Raw genomic sequence first — 23,624 nt, forward strand, 5'->3', positions numbered from 1 at the left:
AGGCCACAAAAGCTCACAGTGTGCTGAAGCACGTAGCGCATAAAAATGGTCTGTCCTCAGTTGCAACACTCACTACCGAGTTCCAAACTGCTTCTGGAAGCAACGTCAGCACAATAACTGTTTGTCTGGAGCTTAATGAAATGGATTTCCCTGGCCGAGCCTAAGATCACCATGCGCAATGCCAAGCGTCGGCTGGAGTGGTGTAAAGCTCGCCGCCATTGGACTCTGAGGTAGTGGAAACGCGTTCTCTGGAGTGATGAATCACTCTTCACCATCTGGCAGTCCGACGGACAAATCTGGGTTTGGAGGATGCCAGGAGAACGCTATCTGTCCGAATGCATAGTGCCAACTGTAAAGTTTGATGGAGGAGGAATAATGGTCTGGGGCTGTTTTTCATTGTTCGGGCTAGGCCCCTTAGTTCCAGTGAAGGGAAATCTTAAAACTACAGCATACAATGACATTCTACACGATTCTGTCCTTCCAACTTTGTGGCAACAGTTTGGGGAAGGCCCTTTCCTGTTTCAGCATGACAATGCCCCCTGTTCCAACATCTAGTGGAAAGCCTTACCAGAAGAGTGGAGGCTGTTATAGCAGCAAAGGGGGGGACGAACTCCATATTAATACCCATGATTTTGGAATGAGATGTTCGGCGAGCAGGTGTCCACATACTTATGGTCATGTAGTGTATATAAATCCCATTGGAAATCTAATACAGAGAAAATAAAGACCTCTCTTTCATCGTACATTGCATATCTGTTGTTGTTCACTACAGTCAAGTGATAACAGGCTAACAATACCAAGTAATACTGAATGATGCTGCTTATTGCCCTCACATCTGTCTTGGCTCACTGCCTCTTGCGCAGGTGGACATACAGAACTCCACTGAAGAGCAGGAGGGGTACACAGGACCAGGCCAGGATGAAGCAGTGGCCAAAGTGACCCATGCTCAGGTCTCTGGAGTCCTCCAGGATTTCCTTACGGTGGAACGTGAAGATGAGCGAGGCAGCAAATGATGTGAATCCTGGAGGAGCAAAGCAGATAGGGGACAGGGAGGGTCAATTCTCTTCAGAGAATAAATGTGTGTGAATGAATAACCACAACTAACAGAGAATGAGGAAACAACTTATTTAGGTTAATGACAAACCTCTCAAATAATATACAGTAAGTACACACACAAAATAACTGGTTGCCATAAACTGGTAAGTTCTTGTCCGGTACAGTACCTGCGAAGACCTGACAAAGGCCTGTGAAATAGAAGAGCCCGACTTTAGACATGGTGAAAAGTTGACCCAGGAAGACCAGAAAGGAGATAGAGGAGAAGACCACAGAGAAGACCATCAGGGCCTGGACAGCCTGCAGCCAGTCTGGAGGAACAAGAGAAGAGCCATAAGACTCCATGTCTTTGGGACCAAAACACAGACACATTGAATATGAAGACTATATTGGAAACACAAAACACAAACATAATGCACATGATCACTCAAAGGCATAATTACACAGAATACTGGTTGGACACAGTTACATAAATATACATCCTCAATCACATGGAGACTAGATCATAAAGATCACTAGATAAAACGTCCTATTTTATTTACCATTTTCATTAGAGGCAGCACACAGCCAGTTTCCAGTTACGTTGTCATGAATGCAGTTATACCAGAGGTCTGTGAACTCAGCATCGGCCCAGACCCACCAGGACTAGAGAGAGACACACAATACAAGAAAGGTTTAGTTCAGTAGGCAGGAAATCTGCCCAAATCATAAAACTGGGTAGGCTACTACCAACTGCTGGATTCCTTCAGAGCTTTAGATGTGATTAGGTATCCATAAATCAAATTCCTGCATATTATATAAGGTCACGGTGGGTTTTTCTTCAGCACCATAGCACTATCAATATGCTGACATTCAACAATGTTGTGGTTGCTCTCCTCAGCCTTTGATACTCATATCAGCAACATAAGCCAGGAAAGGGAGTGCTGCAGAGTCGGATTTGGTATTTTGCTATTTTATTAGGATCTCCGTTAGCTGTTACGAAAGCAGCAGCTACTCTTCCTGGGGTCCACACAAAAAATTCAACATGACATATTATAGAACATTAATGGACAAGAACAGCTCAAGGACAGAACTACATACATAAAAAAATGGCACACATAGCCTACGTGTCAATACATACACACAAACTATCTAGGTCAAATAGGGGAGAGGCTTTGTGCCGTGAGATGTTGCTTTATCTGTTTTTTGAAACCAGGTTTGCTGTTCATTTGAGCAATATGAGATGGAAGGGAGTTCCATGCAATAATGTCTCTATATAATACTGTGCGCTTTCTTGAATTTGTTCTGGATTTGGGGTCTGTGAAAAGACCCATGGTGGCATGTCTGGTGGGGTAAGTGTGTGTGTCAGAGCTGTGTCGAAGTTGACTATGCAAACAATTTGGAATTTTCAACACATTAGTTTTTCTTATAAAGAGAAGAGGTAATGCAATCAGTCTCTCCTCAACTCTTAGTCAAGAGAGACTGGCATGCATAGTATTTATATTAGCCCTCTGATTACAGTGAAGAGCAAGACGTGCTGCTCTGTTTTGGGTCAGCTGCAGCTTAACTAGGTCTTTGTCAGTGTTGCTGTAGGTGGGTGTGGTGGTGGAATCAGGCGCAGGACGCAGAAGTACAGTCCAAAGACTTTAGTGAAATATCCACAAGAGAAACGCACAAACTAGCCCGAAGGCGAAACTCTGCACGCAGGCGAAAACAAAACGGGCGCACTACACAGGTGCGACAAAACACTCCAACACAATGGAGAACAGCTCAACCGAGCAAACAGTAATACGTCCAGCAAAACGCACGACAGTAAAACAATCACACACAACACTAGACAAACACAACGAGAACTTATAGGACACTAATTACACTAAACGATAACAGGTGTAACAACAATCAGACAAAAGCAAACGAACATAGAAACATGCAACGGTGGCAGCTAGTATTCCGAGACGACGAACGCCGAAGCCTGCCCGAGCAAGGAAGAGAGGCAGCCTCGGCCAAAACCGTGACAGTACCCCCCCTTGACGCGCGGCTCCAGACGTGCGCCGACTCCGGCCTCGGGGGACGACCAGGAGGACGCGGAGCAGGGGTGCGTCGGGTGCCCACGATGGAATTCCGTCAGGAGAGACGGGTCCAAAATGTCTCTCCTCGGCACCCAGCACCGTTCCTCCGGGCCGTACCCCTCCCACTCCACTAGATATTGGAGACCCCCATCCGACGTCTCGAATCCAAGATGGACCGCACGGAGTACGCCGGTGCCCCCTCGATGTCCAATGGGGGCGGAGGAGTCTCCCTGATCTCACTTTCTTGGAGTGGGCCAGCTACCACCGGCCTGAGAAGAGACACATGGAACGAGGGGTTAATACTTTTATACTCAACAGGTAGTTGTAATTTGTAACACACCTCGTTCAATCTTCTCAGGACTTTAAATGGCCCTACAAACCGCCGACCCAGTTTCCGACAGGGCAGGCGGAGGGGCAGGTTTCTGGTAGAGAGCCAGACTCGATCACCAGGTGCGTACACCGGTCCCTCACTGCGGTGGAGATCGGCGCTCGCCTTATGACGACGGAGGGCCCGCTGCAGGTGGACGTGTGCAGCGTTCCATGTCTCCTCCGAGTGCCGCACCCACTCATCCACCGCAGGAGCCTCGATCTGGCTCTGCTGCCAAGGTGCCAGAACCGGCTGGTAACCTAACACACATTGGAAAGGGGTTAGGTTAGTGGAGGAATGGCGTAGGGAATTCTGGGCCATTTCGTCCCAGGGAACGTACCTTGCCCACTCCTCCGGCCGGTCCTGGCAGTATGTTCTAAGAAATATACCCACATCCTGGTTCACACGTTCCACCTGCCCATTACTCTCCGGGTGGTAACCCGAGGTGAGGCTCACCGAGACCCCCAACCGCTCCATAAAAGCTCTCCAGACTCTGGAGGTAAATTGGGGACCTCGATCAGACACAATATCCTCGGGTACCCCGTAGTGCCGGAACACATGGGTGAATAGTGCTTCGGCAGTTTGCAGGACAGTAGGAAGGCCCGGCATAGGGAGCAAACGACAGGCCTTAGAAAACCGGTCCACAACGACCAGTATAGTGGTATTCCCCTGTGAAGGAGGAAGGTCAGTGAGGAAATCCACCGAGAGGTGAGACCATGGTCGTTGTGGAACGGGCAGGGGTAGTAACTTACCCCTAGGCAGATGTCTAGGCGCCTTACACTGGGCGCACACCGAGCAGGAGGAAACATAAACCCTCACATCCCTCGCCAACGTGGGCCACCAGTACTTGGCACTAAGACAGTGCACTGTCCGGCCGATACCAGGGTGTCCAGAGGAGGGTGACGTGTGAGCCCAATAGATCAATCGATCCCGAACCTCGAGCGGAACGTACTTCCGACCCTCCGGGCATTGAGGTGGACTAGGGTCGGTGCGTAACGCCCGCTCGAGTTCAGCATCGACCTCCCACACTACCGGTGCCACCAGACAAGACTCCGGCAGTATGGGAGTGGGCTCCACGGACCTCTCCTCCGTGTCATACCGCCGAGACAGTGCGTCTGCCTTACCGTTCTGTGACCCAGGGATGTACGTGATCTTAAATGTGAACCGGGTCAAAAACATATTCCACCTCGCCTGGCGAGGGTTCAGCCTCCTCGCTGCCCGGATGTACTCCAGGTTACGGTGGTCCGTCAAAATGAGGAAAGGGTGTTGAGCCCCCTCAAGCCAGTGCCTCCACACCTTTAGGGCCTGTACCATGGCTAACAGCTCCCTGTCCCCTACGTCATAGTTTCGCTCCGCCGGACTGAGCTTCTTGGAATAAAAAGCACAGGGGCGGAGTTTAGGTGGCGCGCCGGACCGTTGCGAAAGCACGGCTCCTATACCGGCCTCTGACGCGTCCACCTCTACCTGAAATGGTAAAGAGGGATCCGGATGCGCCAGCACCGGGGCCGAGGTAAACAGGTCCTTCAGCCTCCCAAACGCCCTGTCCGCCTCGGCTGACCACTGCAGACGCACCGGACCCCCCCTTCAAAAGAGACGTTATGGGAGCTGCCACCTGTCCAAAACCCCGGATAAACCTCCGGTAGTAATTCGCAAACCCCCAAAAACTGCTGCACCTCCTTCACAGTGGTTGGCGTTTGCCAATTACGCACGGCTGACACCCGGTCTACCTCCATCTTCACCCCTGACGCAGACAACTGATAACCCAAAAAGGAGACCGACTCCTGGAAAAACAGACACTTCTCTGCCTTGACATACAGGTCGTGCTCCAACAGCCTCCGCAACACTCGGCGCACCAGGGCCACATGCTCGACTCGGGTAGGCGAGTACACGAGAATGTCATCTATGTACACGACCACCCCCTGCCCCTGCATGTCCCTGAAGATCTCATCCACGAATGATTGGAAAACTGAAGGAGCGTTCATCAACCCGTATGGCATGACAAGATACTCGTAATGGCCCGAGGTGGTACTAAAGGCTGTCTTCCATTCATCGCCCCCCTAATGCGCACCAAGTTGTACGCGCTCCTGAGATCTAATTTAGTGAAGAAACGCGCCCCGTGCAATGACTCCGTCATGGTCGCAATCAGCGGGAGTGGATAACTGTACTTCACCGTGATCTGATTGAGACCACGGTAATCAATGCACGGGCGTAACCCACCATCCTTTTTCTTCACAAAAAAGAAACTCGAGGACGCAGGGGAAGTGGAGGGCCGTATGTATCCTTGTCTCAGAGATTCGTCTATGTAAGTCTCCATAGCTCTCTTCTCCTCCTGAGACAGAGGATACACATGGCTCCGTGGGAGCGCAGCTCCTGCCTGGAGGTCTATCGCACAATCTCCCTGCCTATGGGGAGGCAACTGCGTTGCCCTCGACTTACTGAACACAATAGCCAAATCCCCATACTCAGGGGGAACGTGCAATGCGGGCACCTGGTTTGGACTCTCCACCGAGGTAGCCCCTACGGAAACGCCTAAACATCGACCCACACACTGGGCAGACCACTCCATCAGAGCCCTCTCCTGCCACGAAATAGATGGGTTATGGGTACTCAACCAGGGCATGCCCAGCACCACCGGATACGCAGGCGAGTCGATCAGAAATAGCTGGATCATCTCCTGATGACCCCCCTGCGCACACATCCTAAGTGGCGCCGTGACCTCCCTGATCAAGCCCGCACCCAACGGACGGCTATCTAGGGCATGAACGGGGAAGGGGACGTCAACAGGGAGAAGGGGAATCCCTAAGGCTAAACAACATTTCTTATCAACAAAATTCCCAGCCGCGCCTGAATCTACCAGCGCCTTATGCTGGGAATGAGGTGCTACCTGTGGAAAACGCACAGGTATACAGAAGTGTGCAACAGAGAGCTCTGGGTGAGTGGGGCGCCTACTCACCTGGAAGGACTCCCCAGTGCGGGACCTGTTGTCTTCTCCCCTAGGAGGCCATCCCCAGCACCTAGCCGCGGTGTGTCCTCCCCGACCACAGTTGGTGCAGGAGATGGACCCCCTCGTAATCCGACCCCTCCTCTCTCTAGCGCCAGCGCCCCCGAGCTCCATGGGGCACGGCTCAGAGGCGCTGGAGGGTGAAATGGACGGACCCCCCTCGGGACGTCCGCGGGTAGCTAGCAGGGTATCCAGCCTGATGGACATGTCGACCAACTGGTCGAACGAGAGGCTGGTGTCCCTACAGGCCAGCTCCCCTACGGACGTCCTCACGTAGACTACATCGGTAGTGATCGATGAGGGCCCGCTCATTCCACCCTGCATCCGCCGCTAGAGTACGGAATTCCAAGGCGAACTCCTGGGCACTCCTCTTCCCCTGCCGGAGGCAGAACAGACGCTCCCCCGCCGCTTTCCCCTCCGGGGGATGGTCAAACACCGCCCTGAAGCGGCGGGAGAACTCGTCGTACGTGATGGTGGTAGCGTCTATTCTCCTCCACTCTGCGTTGGCCCATTCCAACGCCTTGCCGGAAAGGCAGGAGATCAGGGCGGACACGCTCTCGTGTCCCGAGGGCGCCGGGTGCAGAGCATATGAGCGGAGTGGAGCGGTGAGAATCTCAGCTCCTCGCTCACGGAGCTGTTCACCCCTCCGCTCCCCCCGCTCAAAGCCACATCAGGCCAGTCCGCTCATTATCGCTCAGCGCTCAACGCAGTTTGCATCGCGCTCCACTCAAATCGCCCACGCTCACTCCAAAAAAGGAACAAAATCTGCATGTATTTCACTTTTAGCTTAAACCACAGCCTTACTTTATCTCCCCGAATTTGTTGCATACAGACTCATCTCGGATTATCCATTCTGTCTTGAAACGGGGATCTAACACTGACGCTAAAATGAGATGTTAATCAGTATAGTATATTCCATAGCGAATTGACACGTTGTTTGCCAATGTTTCTGCAAAAGCAGCGATGCCCATTGGAAGTGCAGCGTGAGTGTAATTGGTGAGCAGGGATTTGATTTATGTGACAGCAGGGAGGATCATCCCCAGGTTCCCCAGCTCCTGCATTTTGTCTGTGAGGTCTGCTAGTGATGTCAGCACACTGACAAGGTGCGTCAGCTGCCGTACTTGATTCAGGGTGATGTTAGCAACATTAGACTTGAGTTTGTTTTGCCATAACGGGTCTTTTTGGAACAACCGGATGAATGACTGAATCATCCGCAGCTGGCTGCTCCATCGAATGGCGCAGGCATTTGTGGGGCGGACACCTAATTGGTCGGTTTCCTCTGTGCTCTTGCGTACACTTTTCACCAGGTGCCCGACTTTCACTAACAGCCTATTAATGTTGTTGTGCTCGTTAACTGCGTTTTTGATCGCCAGCTGAAGCATGTGGATGGGGCATCTCAGATGTAAATTTGACAAAGTAAAGTACTGATTTATCATAGTTTCTTGGGGGGGGGGGGGTGTAGCCCGGTTGAGCTGCGCTGGCGAAGTGTTGCATCCCTTCGCGTTCTCCTTTACTCAGCGGTTCATAGTCCATGAAAATCATTTTTAAAAATGCTACATCCAGCTCTCTTTTTCTCTCCCTTGTTATGGTTGGGCCTTTGCATGCAGTGAATAAACTTTTGAATTCCTCAACCCTTTTCTCTTGTTTCTGCTGCTGCTCCTGTCGCTCTATAAAATACAAATTCATGGACGACACAAATTAAATTAAACAGATGGATTCTGGGTCAGGCTTGAGCATGCTTCAGACTCGTGGTGTGAGCGAGCGAAATTGGAGCGGGACATAGGGCGACGCTCCGTCCTTTTAAAAATGCCGCTCTGCGCTCTGTTCAAAATCCGTCCGCTCACGCTCCACGCTCGCTCCCGCTCCACTCCGCTCATATGCTCTGGCCGGGTGCACGGTGGCCAGGTAAAGCTCCACCTGGAGAAGGAATCCCTGACACCCGGCAGCGGTCCCATCGTAGGCCCTCGGGAGCGAGAGTCGAACTCCTCTGGGTTCCGGAGCGGGAATGGGCTGACTTGCCGATGGTGAGGGCAGGGAAGATGGCGGTGGAGGTGTCCCTCGGGTCTCCCAGCCTCGGATGGTGGTGATCACCTCCTGCAGGGCGGACCCCATCCGCAGGATCTGGTCATTCTGCTCGCGGACCCTGTCCTCCAGCGTCGCCTGTGCTGCTGCGGCTCCTGCTGATTCCATTCGAGCAGGTGTGTGATTCTGTCAGTGTTGCTGTAGGTGGGTGTGGTGGTGGAATCAGGCGCAGGACGCAGAAGTACAGTCCAAAGACTTTAGTGAAATATCCACAAGAGAAACGCACAAACTAGCCCGAAGGCGAAACTCCGCACGCAGGCGAAAACAAAACGGGCGCACTACACAGGTGCGACAAAACACTCCAACACAATGGAGAACAGCTCAACCGAGCAAACAGTAATACGTCCAGCAAAACGCATCGACAGTAAAACAATCACACACAACACTAGACAAACACAACGAGAACTTATAGGACACTAATTACACTAAACGATAACAGGTGTAACAACAATCAGACAAAAGCAAACGAACATAGAAACATGCAACGGTGGCAGCTAGTATTCCGGAGACGACGAACGCCGAAGCTGCCCGAGCAAGGAAGAGAGGCAGCCTCGGCCGAAACCGTGACAGTCTTTCTTTGCAGCACTGGACCACACGACTGGACCATAGTCAAGATAAGACAAAACTAGAGCCTGCAGGACTTGCTTTTTGGAGTGTGGTATCAAAAAAGCAGAGCATCTCTTTATTACGGACAAACCTCTCCCCATCTTTATAACCATTGAATCTATATGTTTTGACCATGACAGTTTACAATCTAAGGTAACACCAAGTAATTTAGTCTCCTCAACTTGTTCAACAGCCACACCATTCATTACCAGATTCAACTGAGGTCTAGAGCTTAGGAATGATTTGTACCAAATACAATGCTCTTAGTTTTAGAGATGTTCAGGACCAGTTTATTACTGGCCACCCATTCCAAAACTGACTGCAATTCCTTGTTAAGTGACTTCATTAGCTGTGGTTGCTGACACGTATACGGTTGACTCATCAGTATACATGGACACACAGGCTTTGTTAAATGCCAGTGGCAGGTCATTGGTAAAAAGAGTAGAGAGCCTAGAGAGCTGCCCTGCGGTACACCACACCCTACATGTTTGACATTAGAGAACGTTCCATTAAAGAAAACCCTCTGTTCTCGTAGATACAGTGGTGTGAAAAAGTGTTTGCCCCCTTCCTGATTTGTTATTTGTTTGCATGTTTCTCACACTTAAATGTTTCAGATCATCAAACAAATTTAAATATTAGTCAAAGATAACACAAGTAAACACAAAATGCAGTTTTGAAATGAAGGTTGTTATTATTAAGGGAAAACTAAATCCAAACCTACATGGCCCTGTGTGAAAAAGTGTTTGCCCCCCCTGTTATAACACAACTCAACTGTGGTTTATCACACCTGAGCTCAATTCCTCTAGCCACACCCAGGCCTGATTATTGCGACACCTGTTCTCAATCAAGGAATCACTTAAATAGGACCTGCCTGACAAAGTGAAGTAGACCAAAAGATCCTCAAAAGCTAGACATCATGCCGAGATTCGAAGAAATTCAGGAACAAATGAGAAAGAAAGTAATTGAGATCTATCAGTCTGGAAAAGGTTATAAAGCCATTTCTAAAGCTTTGGGACTCCAGCGAACCACAGTGAGAGCCATTATCCACAAATGGCGAAAACATGGAACAGTGGTGAACCTTCCCAGGAGTGGCCGGCGCACCAAAATTACCCCAAGAGCGCAGCGACGACTCATCCAAGAGGTCACAAAAGACCCCACAACAACATCCAAAGAGCTGCAGGCCTCGCTTGCCTCAGTTAAGGTCAGTGTTCATGACTCCACCATAAGAAAGAGACTGGGCAAAAATGGCCTGCATCGCAGAGTTCCAAGATGATAACCACTGCTGAGCAAAAAGAACATTAAGGCTCGTCTCATTTTTTCCATAAAACATCTTGATGATGCCCAAGACCTTTGGGAAAATACTCTATGGACTGACTAGACAAAAGTTGAACTTTTAGGAAGGTGTGTGTCCCATTACATCTGGCGAAAAAGTAACACCGCATTTCAGAAAAATAACATCATACCAACAGTAAAATATGGTGGTGGTAGTGTGATGGTCTGGGCCTGTTTTGCTGCTTCAGGACCTGGAAGACTTGCTGTGATAAATGGAACCATGAATTCTGCTGTCTACCAAAAAATCCTGAAGGAGAATGTTCGGCCATCTGTTCGTGACCTCAAGCTGAAGCGAACTTGGGTTCTGCAGCAGGACAATGATCCAAAACACACCAGCAAGTCCACCTCTGAATGGCTGAAGAAAAACAAAATGAAGACTTTGGAGTGGCCTAGTCAAGGCCTGACCTGAATCCTATTGAGATGCTGTGGCATGACCTTAAAAAGGCAGTTCATGCTCAAAAACCCTCCAATGTGGTTGAATTACAACAATTCTGCAAAGATGAGTGGGCCAAAATTCCTCCACAGCGCTATAAAAGACTCATTGCAAGTTATTGCAAACTCTTGATTGCAGTTATTAAGGGTGGCCCAACCAGTTATTAGGTTGTAGGGGGCAATCACTTTTTCACACAGGGCCATGTGGGTTTGGATTTTGTTTTCCCTTAATAATAACAACCTTCATTTCAAAACTGCATTTTGTGTTTACTTGTGTTATCTTTGACTAATATTTAAATTTGTTTGATGATCTGAAACATTTAAGTGTGACAAACATGCAAACAAATAAGAAATCAGGAAGTGGGTAAACACTTTTTCACACCACTGTAAATAGCTCTGAATCCATGATATGGCAGAGGATGTAAAAGCCATAAAACAACAGGTTATGGTGAAGTCTAACAGTACAGCTCCCACAATCTTCTTATTATCAATTTCTTTCAACCAATCATCAGTCATTTGTGTCAGTGCAGTACACGTTGAGTGCCCTTCTCTATAAGCATGCTGAAAGTCTGTTGTCAACTTGTTTACAGAGAAGTAGCATTGTATATGGTCAAACACCATTTTTCCAACAGTTTGCTAAGAACTGGCAGCAGGCTGATACGTCTGCTGTTAGAACCAGGAAAGGCTGTTTTACCATTCTTGGGTAGTGGAGGACAATCACTTTCCTCTAGACTCAGATTAAAGATAGGACAGATAGGAGTAGCCATAGAGTCAGCTACCATCCTCAGTAGCTTTCCATCTAAGTTGTCAATGCCAGGAGGTTTGTCATTATTGATCGATAACAATAATTGTTCCACCTCTCCCACACTAACTTTACAAAATTCAAACTTACAATGCTTTTCTTTCATTATTAGTTTTTTATGCATGAATACTATTTGGCTAACAGTGGAGAGTGTCTCACCTTCTCCATGGTGGCGATGAACAGCATGGCCAGAGTGAGCAGATGCAGCACAGTCACAGACATGAGCAGGAGAACCATGATGGCTGCTACTGGGAGCTTCCACAGAGGCTACACCCAAGGGTCCTGGACACAGACAGAGTCTTGAGACAGTGGCCTGAAACATTACTCTCTCTCTCTCTCTCTCTCTCTCTCTCTCTCTCTCTCTCTCTCTCTCTCTCTCTCTCTCTCTCTCAGGGGGAAACATGTTCACTTTCATCATGCTCCTCAACATCGGCCTACAGTGACTATCTCTCTCTGCCCATCTATCAACCCACCACAGGCATCTTAGTCAGGGGAATTTCACTCTATCTACAGAGCCTGAACTGCTTTTGAAGAACATAGCAGAGCTCCAACATGCTGTAGCTTTTGTAAATAAATGTCCTGTCTCTTGTCTGAAACCCCTGTCTGCTGCTACTATTATCACTATTATAATTTCAATCAGACTAGAAACATGTACAGTATGTTTACGTGTCTCTTTCCTGTGAGCCTGTGCACATATATACAGACGTTTAGAAGCAATGCAGGACAAGATTATATCCCATCCTCATACTGTTTTAAATAATCTAATATGTATCTCTATCCAACAACAAATGGCTGGAATATGAGGATTTCTTGAAAGGTGTTAATTTCACAGTCTCCTCTAGCTTGCCCTTTCAAGCTGGCCCATTCTGACAGGACTAAGTTCAGACATTCAGTTCCAGAATAGAGCAGACTGTGTGTGTGTACTGTTCTTCTCCTTTCTGAATTCAAATACAACACCTACATGTTCCTCTGTGTGAAACAGTGAGAGTGAGATTTGTTTCCATTATATTGATCATGACTATTTTAAAAGGTATGTGTCTCGTCACATTCTTTATCTGGTTTGCATTAGGCTTTTTCACTGCTGAGGTAAACTGTACTGTTTATGTAGTACCTACCTAGTACGAAGATGAGCAAACCTGAGGAATTAACATAGTAGGAGGGAGAACGTACAGTTATGAATATAACTACTGATCCCTGAAGGAGGGAATGAGGTATACAATACCATGGGGAGTCAACAACCAATCATATTCACCTGAAGAGAACTGAAATCACTCCCAATGGGCCAATTGACGCCGAGCCTGCCCTTGGAAGCCCCGCCTTCCTGGCTATAATACCGATGTTCGCATTCATTTAATCAATTCAGTACCGCTCGTCAGCAAACCCAAACCCCCTGTTGGCGCGGGGCCAAAATATGTCATACCTCGTTCCCTCTTTTAGGGAACAGTAGTTATAGTCAGAACTGTATGTTCCCTTTCAGTTGGTCACTCGGTATAACATACTATGGGGACATATAATCACGCCCCAAGCCGGCTCAGAGGGTCAAACTACCAAACTAGGAGGCCCACGGCAGCCCAAGCACACACAGGTTCCACCGGCTCCAAAAAGGGGTTACAGAAGCCACCTTTTTCCCTAATACTTACCTGAGCAGCATCAACTGTCAGAGCCTCATGAGGCCAACTTGGCTATGTCAACTGAAACGCTACCACTTCAGCCAAAGTCCATAGACCCCACAGTTCCAAGAACACTACTTACCTTGCGAGCCTGAAACATCAGAACTTGTATAAGCAACCGCAAGTCTAAAACAACAGAACACCTGTCATGACTTGGTAAAGCGCACATTCACGCTGCATAACATGACCAGAGTCGTTGAACATTTCCATTTTAGTCATTTAGCAGACGCTCTTATCCAGAGCGACTTACAGTTAGTGAGTGCATATATTTTTCATACTGGCCCCCCATGGGAATCGAACCAACAACCCTGGTGTTGCAAGCGCCATGCTCTACCAATTGAGCTACAGGAGGCTACACGGCAGCCCGAGGCTCAAACCCACAGGAAACCTGCAGTAACCTGGAAACTGTGTATTCTTGCTCTGCCACGGCAGCCTAAGGCTCAAACACACTGGAAACTAGCCTCCACAATCCAATTAGAAAGACGCTGCTTAGAAAGCGCCCCTACCCCGAGCTGGATTAGCAAAACAGACAAAAAGATGGTCAAAAACTGGGATATCCTTGGTCCTATTCATATACCTACGTAAAGCACACACCAGACACAGGCCATGCAACCTCCGTTGTTCACTAGAAGCAAACAGAGGAGGAGAGAAAGGGAACAGTTTGAAAGCTAGGGACCTGTAAGACATACTGTAGTACTGTAGTCCTGGCAACATGGGAGGGCCCGTGGCTGGAGATGAGCTGGGCTCTTCATCAGGGGCAGGTGGGGGCTTGTTGTTGGCTTCTGAAGCCCCCTAACTGGAACAGGGATGACTCTTAGCTTAGAGCCAGGTGGTGGCCCCTGGGCTGCAGCTGGTGGCAGAGATACTGGGACAGGGGCTGAGGATCCCTGGGCTGCGGCTGGTGGCAGAGAGGGAGGTGTTGGCTGATGATCTGCATCAACAGCGGTCTGTGGCCCTGTGGCTACAACACGATGGATCTCTGTTGCAGGAGGTGGGGACCTGAAGACAGGGCCAGCTTGTACCTTCAGGTCCAGGTCTGGCTGGACTGCCAGGGTAGGAGGCAGCGGGTCTTCAATGATAGAGGCAGGCTGGGCACCCGTGGGTAGAGAACGCTGCCCCTCCTGAGTGGAAGACGCTGAGTCTGACCTAACAGGGGTAGGCTCAGCCCCATACTCTTTGGCAGACTGTAACCTGAGGGAAGAATGAGTTAGCTTTGTTGTAATCAGCATTAACCCTGGGGTAAGGGCAGTCTGGGACCCATCTGTGGTAGCTGGTCTGGGCTCCGGGACAGGGGTAGGTGGTTTGGAGCTCCATGATGGCTACTGCTGACTGATGCTCTGTAGCTGGAGCAGCTGAAGAGTCCACCATGCTGACTAACTTTAGCTCTGTAGCAGGAGCCCGTGGCGACTCTGTAACAACGGTTGGCTGAAGGCTACTGTTGGCTGATGAGTCCCCAGCGGGGGCAGACTGGAACACCTTGTCAGGAACAGGATGGATACCCATGCTGAAAGCAAACTGAGAACCAGTGGCAGGGATACACCCTACCACCGTCAGCGGGCTGGTTCTCCACACTGGAAGTGTCTGGGAGCTGACAGGTAGGTACAGTATGTCTCTTAGCTGGACCACTAGTGGATGAATAGCCTTCAGACAGGTGTGGTGAGTGCCGGGACTGAGGGAGCTACTGGAGAAGGCTCTTGGTAGCCGCACTGAAGGCTTGGAGTGTCACTCTGATGACACAGCAGTAGTGACTCATCACTAACTGGAGGCCACAGTGGAGGGTCAGTCAACTCACAGTTGTCATACTGTCCTTCACAAGCCTTATCCTCTTCATTGGGTGACGGCTCCGTATGCTCAGCAGGCTCTGATGCGGGCCGTGGTGGTGTCGGCAGAACTCTCTCTGCTACAGGGATGCCTCGGGATGAGGGCTCTGTAGAGGCTGGCTTAGTGGGAGAGAGTCTAGCTATAGACTGGGGTATGAGCTCTCTTCTTGTTGCTCACATAGCTGAGTGAGACTGTCCTTCTGTCCTCATGGGTCAGATGGGAGTCTAGGACGGACCTGTACTCTCTAAAGGTCTCCCACTCATCTGGAGTTGTGTCCCATCTGGCCTGGCTGGAGAGGAAGGGACTGGGTGGAGTGAGGGGTGTCGTCTTGGCAGCTCCCTCCATGCGAGGCTGAAGGTCGTCTTCTTGCCCATGTACATACTGTGCTGTGCTACTATAACTTGGATAAGGTGAGGCTTGGTGCCATGGTTGATCAGACCAGGTCCAGGCTTCACCGGTAACTCGCTGCATCTCGATCCGGGAGTAAACACTTTTATCCGGCTCAAACGGACCACAATATAGTGGGCTAAAGGACTGTATTATTCTTAGGTTGTTGGTTTGGTATGGGTGTGCTTGCATCTGTGAATAGTTGACTTGCAGTTGACTTGAAGATAGACAGTATATAACAGCACCGTATGAAGGCAGCACAGCATGTACAGAGCTATAGCTTGACACAAGGCACACTTCGGTGTGAAAGCGTCCGTGTATGTGTGTGTATGTGTGGTTTTCCTATAGGAAGAAGCAGTTAACAAAAGTGCCATCAATATCAGGAATGATATACAGCTATTATACAATGATATTGCATGACAATAGAAACTATATGGCATCACTATAACAGGTTACTACACATAAAAGGCTTAAACTAAAGCACCACTAGTTAGCAGTAGTAGCACATTAATGACTATACCATCACTAATAACTGAATGGATGGAATCTCACTGAATCCCATAAAGACACCGGAAAGGGTGGGACACAACACAATTACTGAAGTAACGTGCACCGGCGCCATCTTAGGCTTGACTAACTAATAAATACTAACTGTATTAATACACTGGAAAGGCACTAAAGTGCTATCATGACCCAAATAGTATGCAAAGGCGTACATCAATATAATAGACTGGTGTATAATAACTCCTCATACAGTATAACTGAAATAACTGTTATGGCTGCGACCCGTCGTCCACTAATAAAGGACTACCATGGATGCACATGTTATAAACCCTCTGTGGTAATAATTAAACAAACTTGTTTTTTTCCCTTTTTTTCCCCCCTTTATTTATCCAGGTTAGTCTCATTGAGATTACATCTCTTTTTCGAGACCTGGTCCAACCAAGACAGCAGCAGGGGGGAGCAATGTTTGAGACAAATATCAGACATACTGTAACAACTTACAGACATAGACACACCATACATTTTGTTTTGAGGTAGACACATATACATTTCAATTACAGAAACATACAAGCGCCATAGATAAAATAATCAATCATATGTACCACCGCATCAATTCCTAATGACAATCACATTCCTCAGTAACATGTGAGTCGACCAAACTTTTAAACTCCTCCAAGGAAACACGATCCTGGAGTTTCAAGCTGGTCTGTAGAGAATTCCAAGATCACGGAGCTGAGTAGCTAAAACACTTTTTGCCATGATCCGTTCTGATTGTAGGGACCGTTAAAAGTAAGTAGGAGTGAAACCGTAGCTGGTATTTATTTTCTGACCTTATCAAAGAAGAACAGAGATAAAGTGGTAGTTTTCCCAAAATGACCTTATAGGTCATAGCATACCAATGTTTAAGCCTACGTAGAGGCAACGAAGACCAGCCGACAGCACGATAGAGATCACAGTGATGTGTCAGATGCTTTTGGTTGGTACTAAACCTAAGAGTTGCATGATCCACAGAATCAAGTGCCTTCAGGGTAGTGCTTGAGGTCTGCATATAAATTACATCACCGTGGTCCAAGATAGAGGGCAATCTACACCGTACCAGCTCTTTTCTGGCCTCCAACGAAAAACATGTCTGATCCCGGTAATAAAAAACTATTCTCAACTTTATCTTCTTTAGCAGGTTCTCAACATGATTAGTGAAGCTCAGCTTCTCATGCACCCAAACTCCCAGATATTTGTACGTCTTGACTTGCTCTATAGAATTCCTTTCCAAGGTAGTGATGACATGGTTTTCAGAGTGTTTCGTATTGGAAAATACCATGTATTTTGTTTTAGAGGAATTCAGAACAAGCTTCAAATCGTACAGATTCTGTTGAATGATGTTAAAAGCCATTTGAGTTTGTTTTTAAACCAAAGTCAATCTGCTGCCACTTGAATAGAGAACAGTGTCATCCACATAAAAATGTACATCAGCTGTCTCAATGTCTCCCAATGTTGTTGATATAGATAATTAACAACAGTGGACCTAAAATGTATCCTTGAGGCACAGCTCTATGATGTCAGACTTACAACTACTTGCCAAAATTTGGAAGGATTATTCAGATTATCAGCAGTTGATTTGAGATAGTGGTCTGCTTACACCAGTTCTCAGTCAGAACTTGCGTGTAAGCGGTTACTAAGAGAATTATGCTATTCACAAGTTCTCTATGCATATGCACAATATGAAGTGCTAAGGCGCTAACCATGCTACAGATACACCATGCTAACTTACTTATTAGCTTATTAACACAGCTGCTGACTACACAGCATTACACTTACTAAACTCTGAGGGAAATATAGTGTGCTAAACTCTACATGTGCAGGATTAATACAATGTAAACAGTGACATGAAATGCAATTCACTGTTCAATAACACACACTTAAAGCTGCAATATGTAACTTTTTGGGAGACCTGACCAAATTCACGTGTGTTATAGATCTGTCATTCTCATTGAAAGCAAGTCTAAGAAGCGGTAGATCTGTTCTATGTGGCTATTTCTATGCTTCCCGTTCATAAGTTAAGTTTTTGCGTCTTTTATTTTTGGTTTTGTACACCAGCTTCAAACAGCTGAAAATACTATATTTTTGGTTATGAAAAATATATTTCACAGCGGTTTAGATGGTACAATGATTCCCTATCACCCACGTTGAGAGATCCGGGAAGATATGTAGCCCTGAGCGTCAGGAAATGCGCACTGCTCCATTCAAGCAGATAACAGGCCAGGTTTAGGAGAGAGAGAAACCGCGTCCCCCCCTGCCTGTTGATGTACGCCACCACCGTCCTGTTGTCAGACCTTACCATCACATGCTGGCCTTCCATCATCAAAAGGAAACGCCTCAACATTAGCAAAACAGTCACTAGCTCTAGGTAATTGATATGCAGCGCTCTTTGCGCTGTTGACCAAATCCCTCTTTCCGAGTAGTCCACACACAGCGCTACCCATCCGAGTAAGGATGCATCTGTAGTGATCACCCTGTGGGACACTACCTGGCCCATGAGTACCCCCTGCAACAGCAGTCGTGGATCCCATAGGCACCACAGCTATCATAGAGGCCATCAGACCCAATAACCACAGGCACCGAGTGCCCCAGCTGAAACCTTTCCAGACAGAGCTGGAATGCGACCCTCCTCTGTTGTGACATAAACACATGATTCAGAACTGAGTCCAGAATGAGACCCAGAAACTGAATGCGCTGAGCCGGCATCAAACTACTTTTCTTGAAATTCACTATGAACCCCAGACACTGAATATGGGAAACCCGCGTGTGGAGCTCCACATGCTCCCTCGACTCCGCTACGACCAGCCAATCATCCAGATAGGCCAATACTCTTATTCCCTGGCACCACACCGGTGCCAAAGCCGCCTCCACCACCATAGAAAAGGTGCGGGTGATAGGGAGAGCCCGAAAGGCAGGACCAGAAACTCATAGGCCACACCCTCGAAATGAAACCTCCGAAACTTTCTGTGGGGAGGATGTATAGCCACATGAAAATACGTATCCTTCAGATCTATGGATTTGAACCAATCGCTGGGACGCACTGACAACAATAGCCGGTGAAGTGTGAGCATTTTGAACTTGCAAACCTTGAGGTGCTTGTTTAAAACACGGAAGTCCAGGATGGGACACAACGTTCCATCACTCTTGGGAACTAAGAAGTACCGGCTGTACCCACCACTCTGTACTTCTGACATGGGGACCACCCGAATAGGCTGCTTTTGAAGGAGAGAGGAAATCTCTCTCAAGACAGACGTTAGGACCTCGAGGACCATTGACAAAATGATGCCACGAAAAGGAGGAGGATGCACAGCGAACTGCAAACAGTACCTCCTCGTCACCGTCCTCATTAACCATGGTGAAACTGTGCATGCCCGCCACTGGACAGATCACGCTGCCAGTCTCCCAAACATTATCTCCTGAAGGGGAAGAGCGCCACCCTGAGGACTGGGATAATTTTTATTTTTTTGTCATGCTTGTTTTCATATCCACCACTCATGACAACCGTGTGTCTGAATGTGGGGAATGCCCACATCTGGACGATACCACACTCTCAATACCCCTGAACACAGAGGAATTTTGGGTAGAAACCATGTGGTTTCGTGGTACCACCGTTCTGATACCCAGCCCACACCGGGTACGGGGAATTCGGCAACCAGTAACATGCTCCCATTGAGAGCCACTTGGGAGCACTGTTGGCACCGTAAGTGCTTGGGGAGGAGGGCCCCAAGAACACTCCCCCGGCCTCCAGCTAGGGTCACAAGGTCTGCTTCTTTCACTCCGCTCTCCTTCGACCCAGCATGGCATCTGTGCTAAGACGTCGGCCACTGCCCAGAAGCACCAAGACGATCAAAAACCGACCTTGAAGCCGCCCCCTGGCCCGGGGTATCCCGCCTCTGGCCTAGACCCTTTCCACCGTCGCTACCATACTTTCCCCACAACTAGGATAGCACAGCGGGACAGACGCAGCACAAAATCAGCCGTAGCACGGATTTAGTTGAGAAGCTCTGAAACCGGCTTCCCCGCCTCCACGGTCTTATTCAGCTCCTGCAGCAAATCGATATGATACATCTGCAGCATTGTGACCACATTCAACGACTGGGCCACCACACCCTCAGCCTGGTACACTTTGTCCAGCTGATCTGCCAAGAACCGGCACTGTTTATTCGGAAGCACCGTGCTAGGATTAGCCCCCTTGTTAGCCTCTGGAGCTTAGTTACTCACCAGCTTTCCATCCATCGGTCTGCAAACGAGCCCTGCCTTCTCCATACCCTCTAGATTCATGAACTCGCCATAACCTGGTAGCAGCAGCCTGGCTGAATGAGGGGAATCCCAGGTCACCTTTAGCTCATTGGCGAAAATCTTTATACAGGGGTAAGTGGCGCTTCACCGCTGCAGGGACAGGTGGTAAATACCTTCTCCCAAACCTGGAGGAACTCTGCTGCAGGGGAGAAGATGGCCAATTCATCCCCAGATGATCTGCCTCCCGACGACACAGCTCCATCAAAGGCGTATTAACCACCAATGGTTCACTCTCCTTCACCAAATCTAAAGCGGGGGCGTTAGGCTGCCCCAGAGCTGCCTCAGAGCCAGCCAGGGATAGTATATCATCCCCGGAATCCAGACTCTGAACACTGCCAGAGAAACCGGAATGAGCCTCAACTCCGACCACCGCTGCTGCTCTCTCCCGGCCTCAGACAACCCCATTCACGAGGTGGCTTCATCGAAAGACCCTTCACCAGCAGCCCCAATCTTTCTCAATGGAAGTTGAACCCAGCAGGAAACAATGGTTACACGAACTGGTCGGAGTCAAAAGCCTCCTGAGTGTGTTTCCACCCCAAGCAAACAGGACAGCACTTGTGAGTATCTTTAATTTTAATTTGGAAACCACATGCCCTAGGGCACGGTCAGAGGTTAAAACTCAGCTCGTTAGCCTTTTTGAACTTACTCTTACCACTGGCCATCTTACTTAAGCAAGGAACCATTAGCTACACAAGCAGAGCAGAAAGAAGTTAGCTTTTATCAAACACAAAAACCGATACCAAGACCCAAAACTCGTAACATTTAGGGGCACCAGTACTCTCTCCCCACTAACAGAAACGTAAGTTGGAGCCGAAAATCGTAATCTTTGTGTGCTGGTATTATAACCAGGAAGGCAGGGCTTCTGAGGGCGGGCTCGGCATCCATTGGCCTGTTGGGCGTGATTTCAGTTTTCTTGAGGTGAATATGATTGGTCGTTGACTCCCCATAGTATGTTACACCGAGTGAGTGACTGAAAGTTGAGTGAACTGTTGAGTGAAAACAAAGTACATTGACTCTGATAACATTACACTAGATTGAGAACAACAAAACAATTATATTCAATTATATACTTTCACTGATTCTTAAAAGTATCTATTTCAAAACACACATAATGATGTTGGTATATTGTTTATTTGTATCACTGTTAAATCAAAGGAAAAACACAATAGATATCACTATAACCAAAGCTTTATCAAGACCGTCAAGTCAAGTTCAAATCCTTGATGTTGCGACTTACCTTAGATAGCAAAGTTCAGTTCCTGGGGCCAAGTGGCTGGTTCTGTAACCCTCAGTAGCCCTCTCTCCTCTGCTGCAATCGTGCTTTTCTCATAGATGCCAATCTCCTCCCCCTCCACTCTTCGTCTTCTCCCACACTCTCTATCGCCAATATTTAGAGAAAGACAGGGGTTGGAATGCAGAGTGGGATATAGGGGGAGTTGTAAATGCCCATTTCCTCTGCCCTCCCCCAAAGTCTACAGTCTGGACCAACTGACTAAAAATGACTACTGACTACACACTTCACTGGACCTGCCCAAAGTCATGAGGCAAGTCAATCACATGAAAAGCTACATATTGTAAACATTACATTTGTATGTTGGCATGGTATTCATACATCTTGGAATCATTAATACTTCGCTTTAGACCTGTTCCATAACCCTACAGCAAATTGGAAGAGTAGAAATATGAAATACACAGTACCAGTCAAAAGTTTGGACACACCTACTCATTCAAGGGTTTTTCTTTATTTTTACTATTTTCTACATTGTAGAATAATAGTGAAGACATCAAAACTATGAAATAACACACATGGAATCATGTAGTAACCAAAAAAAGTGTTCAACAGATTCTTCAAATAGCCACCCTTTGCCTTAATGACAGCTTTGCACACTCTTGGCATTCTCTCAACCAGCTTCACCTGGAATACTTTTCCAATGGTCTTGAAGGACTACCCACATATGCTTAGCACTTGCTGGCTGCTTTTCCTTCACTCTGCCGTCCGACTCATCCCAAACCACCTCAATTGGGTTGAGGTCGGGGGATTCTGGAGACCAGGTCATCTGATGCAGCACTCCATCACTCTCCTTCTTGGTAAAATAGCCCTTACACAGCCTGGAGGTGTGTTGGGTCATTGTCCTGTTGAAAAACAAATGATAGTCCCACTAAGCCCAAACCAGATGGGATGGCGTATCGCTGCAGAATGCTGTGGTAGCCATGCTGGTTAAGTGTGCCTTGAATTCTAAATAGATCACAGACAGTGTCACCAGCAAAGCACCCCCACACCATAACACCTCCTCCTGCATGCTTTACGGTGGGAACTACACATGCGGAGATCATCCGTTCACCCACACCACGTCTCTCAAAGACACGGCGGTTTGAACCAAAAATCTCAAATTTGGACTCCAGACCAAAGGACAAATTTCCACCAGTCTAATGTCCATTTCTCGTGTTTGTTGGCCCATGCAGGTCTCTTCTTATTATTGGTGTCCTTTAGTAGTGGTTTCTTTGCAGCAATCGACCATGAAGGCCTGATTCACACAGTCCCCTCTGAACAGTTGATGTTGAGATGTGTCTGTGACTTGAACTCTGTGAAGCATTTATTTGGGCTGCAATTTCTGAGGCTGGTAACTCTAATGAACTTATCCTCTGCAGCAGAGGTAACTCTGGGTCTTCCATTCCTGTGGCGGTCCTCATGAGTGCCAGTTTCATAAAAGTGCTTGATGGTTTTTGCGACTGCACTTGAAGAAACTTCAATGTTCTTGAAATGTTCCATATTGACTGACCTTCATGTCTTAAAGTAATGATGGACTGTCGTTTCTCTTCACTTATTTGAGCTGTTCTTGCCATAATATGGACTTGGTCTTTTCCAAATAGGTCTTTCTTCTGTATACTACCTTGTCACAACACAACTGATTGGCTCAAACACATTAAGAAGGAAAGAAATTCCACAAATTAACTTTTAAGAAGGCACACCTGTTAATTGAAATGCATTCCAGGTGACTACCTCATGAAGCTGGTTGAGAGAATGCCAAGAGTGTGCAAAGCTGTCATCAAGGCAAAGGGTGGCTATTTGAAGAATCTCAAATACAAAATATGTTTTGATTTGTTTAACACTTTTTTGGTTACTTCATTATTCCATATGTGTTATTTCATAGTTTTGATGTCTTCACTATTATTCTACAATGTA

General features: G+C 47.8%; 1 protein-coding gene across 1 annotated transcript; it reads right to left on the bottom strand.

Moving 5' to 3' along the window:
- Positions 1-653: 653 nt before the first annotated feature.
- On the bottom strand, positions 654-21,804 carry emp3a (epithelial membrane protein 3a). The gene is made up of 5 exons (XM_041893125.1): positions 21,678-21,804; positions 11,883-12,005; positions 1,596-1,698; positions 1,224-1,364; positions 654-1,021 (listed from the first exon to the last, which is right to left on the bottom strand). The coding sequence occupies exons 2-5, from the start codon at positions 11,958-11,960 to the stop codon at positions 846-848; spliced, it is 498 nt and encodes a 165-aa protein (XP_041749059.1). The 5' UTR covers positions 11,961-12,005; positions 21,678-21,804; the 3' UTR covers positions 654-845.
- Between the last annotated feature and the right edge of the window lie 1,820 nt (positions 21,805-23,624).

This window comes from Coregonus clupeaformis, chromosome 12 (assembly GCF_020615455.1).
Source record: "Coregonus clupeaformis isolate EN_2021a chromosome 12, ASM2061545v1, whole genome shotgun sequence".
NCBI lineage: Eukaryota > Metazoa > Chordata > Actinopteri > Salmoniformes > Salmonidae > Coregonus > Coregonus clupeaformis.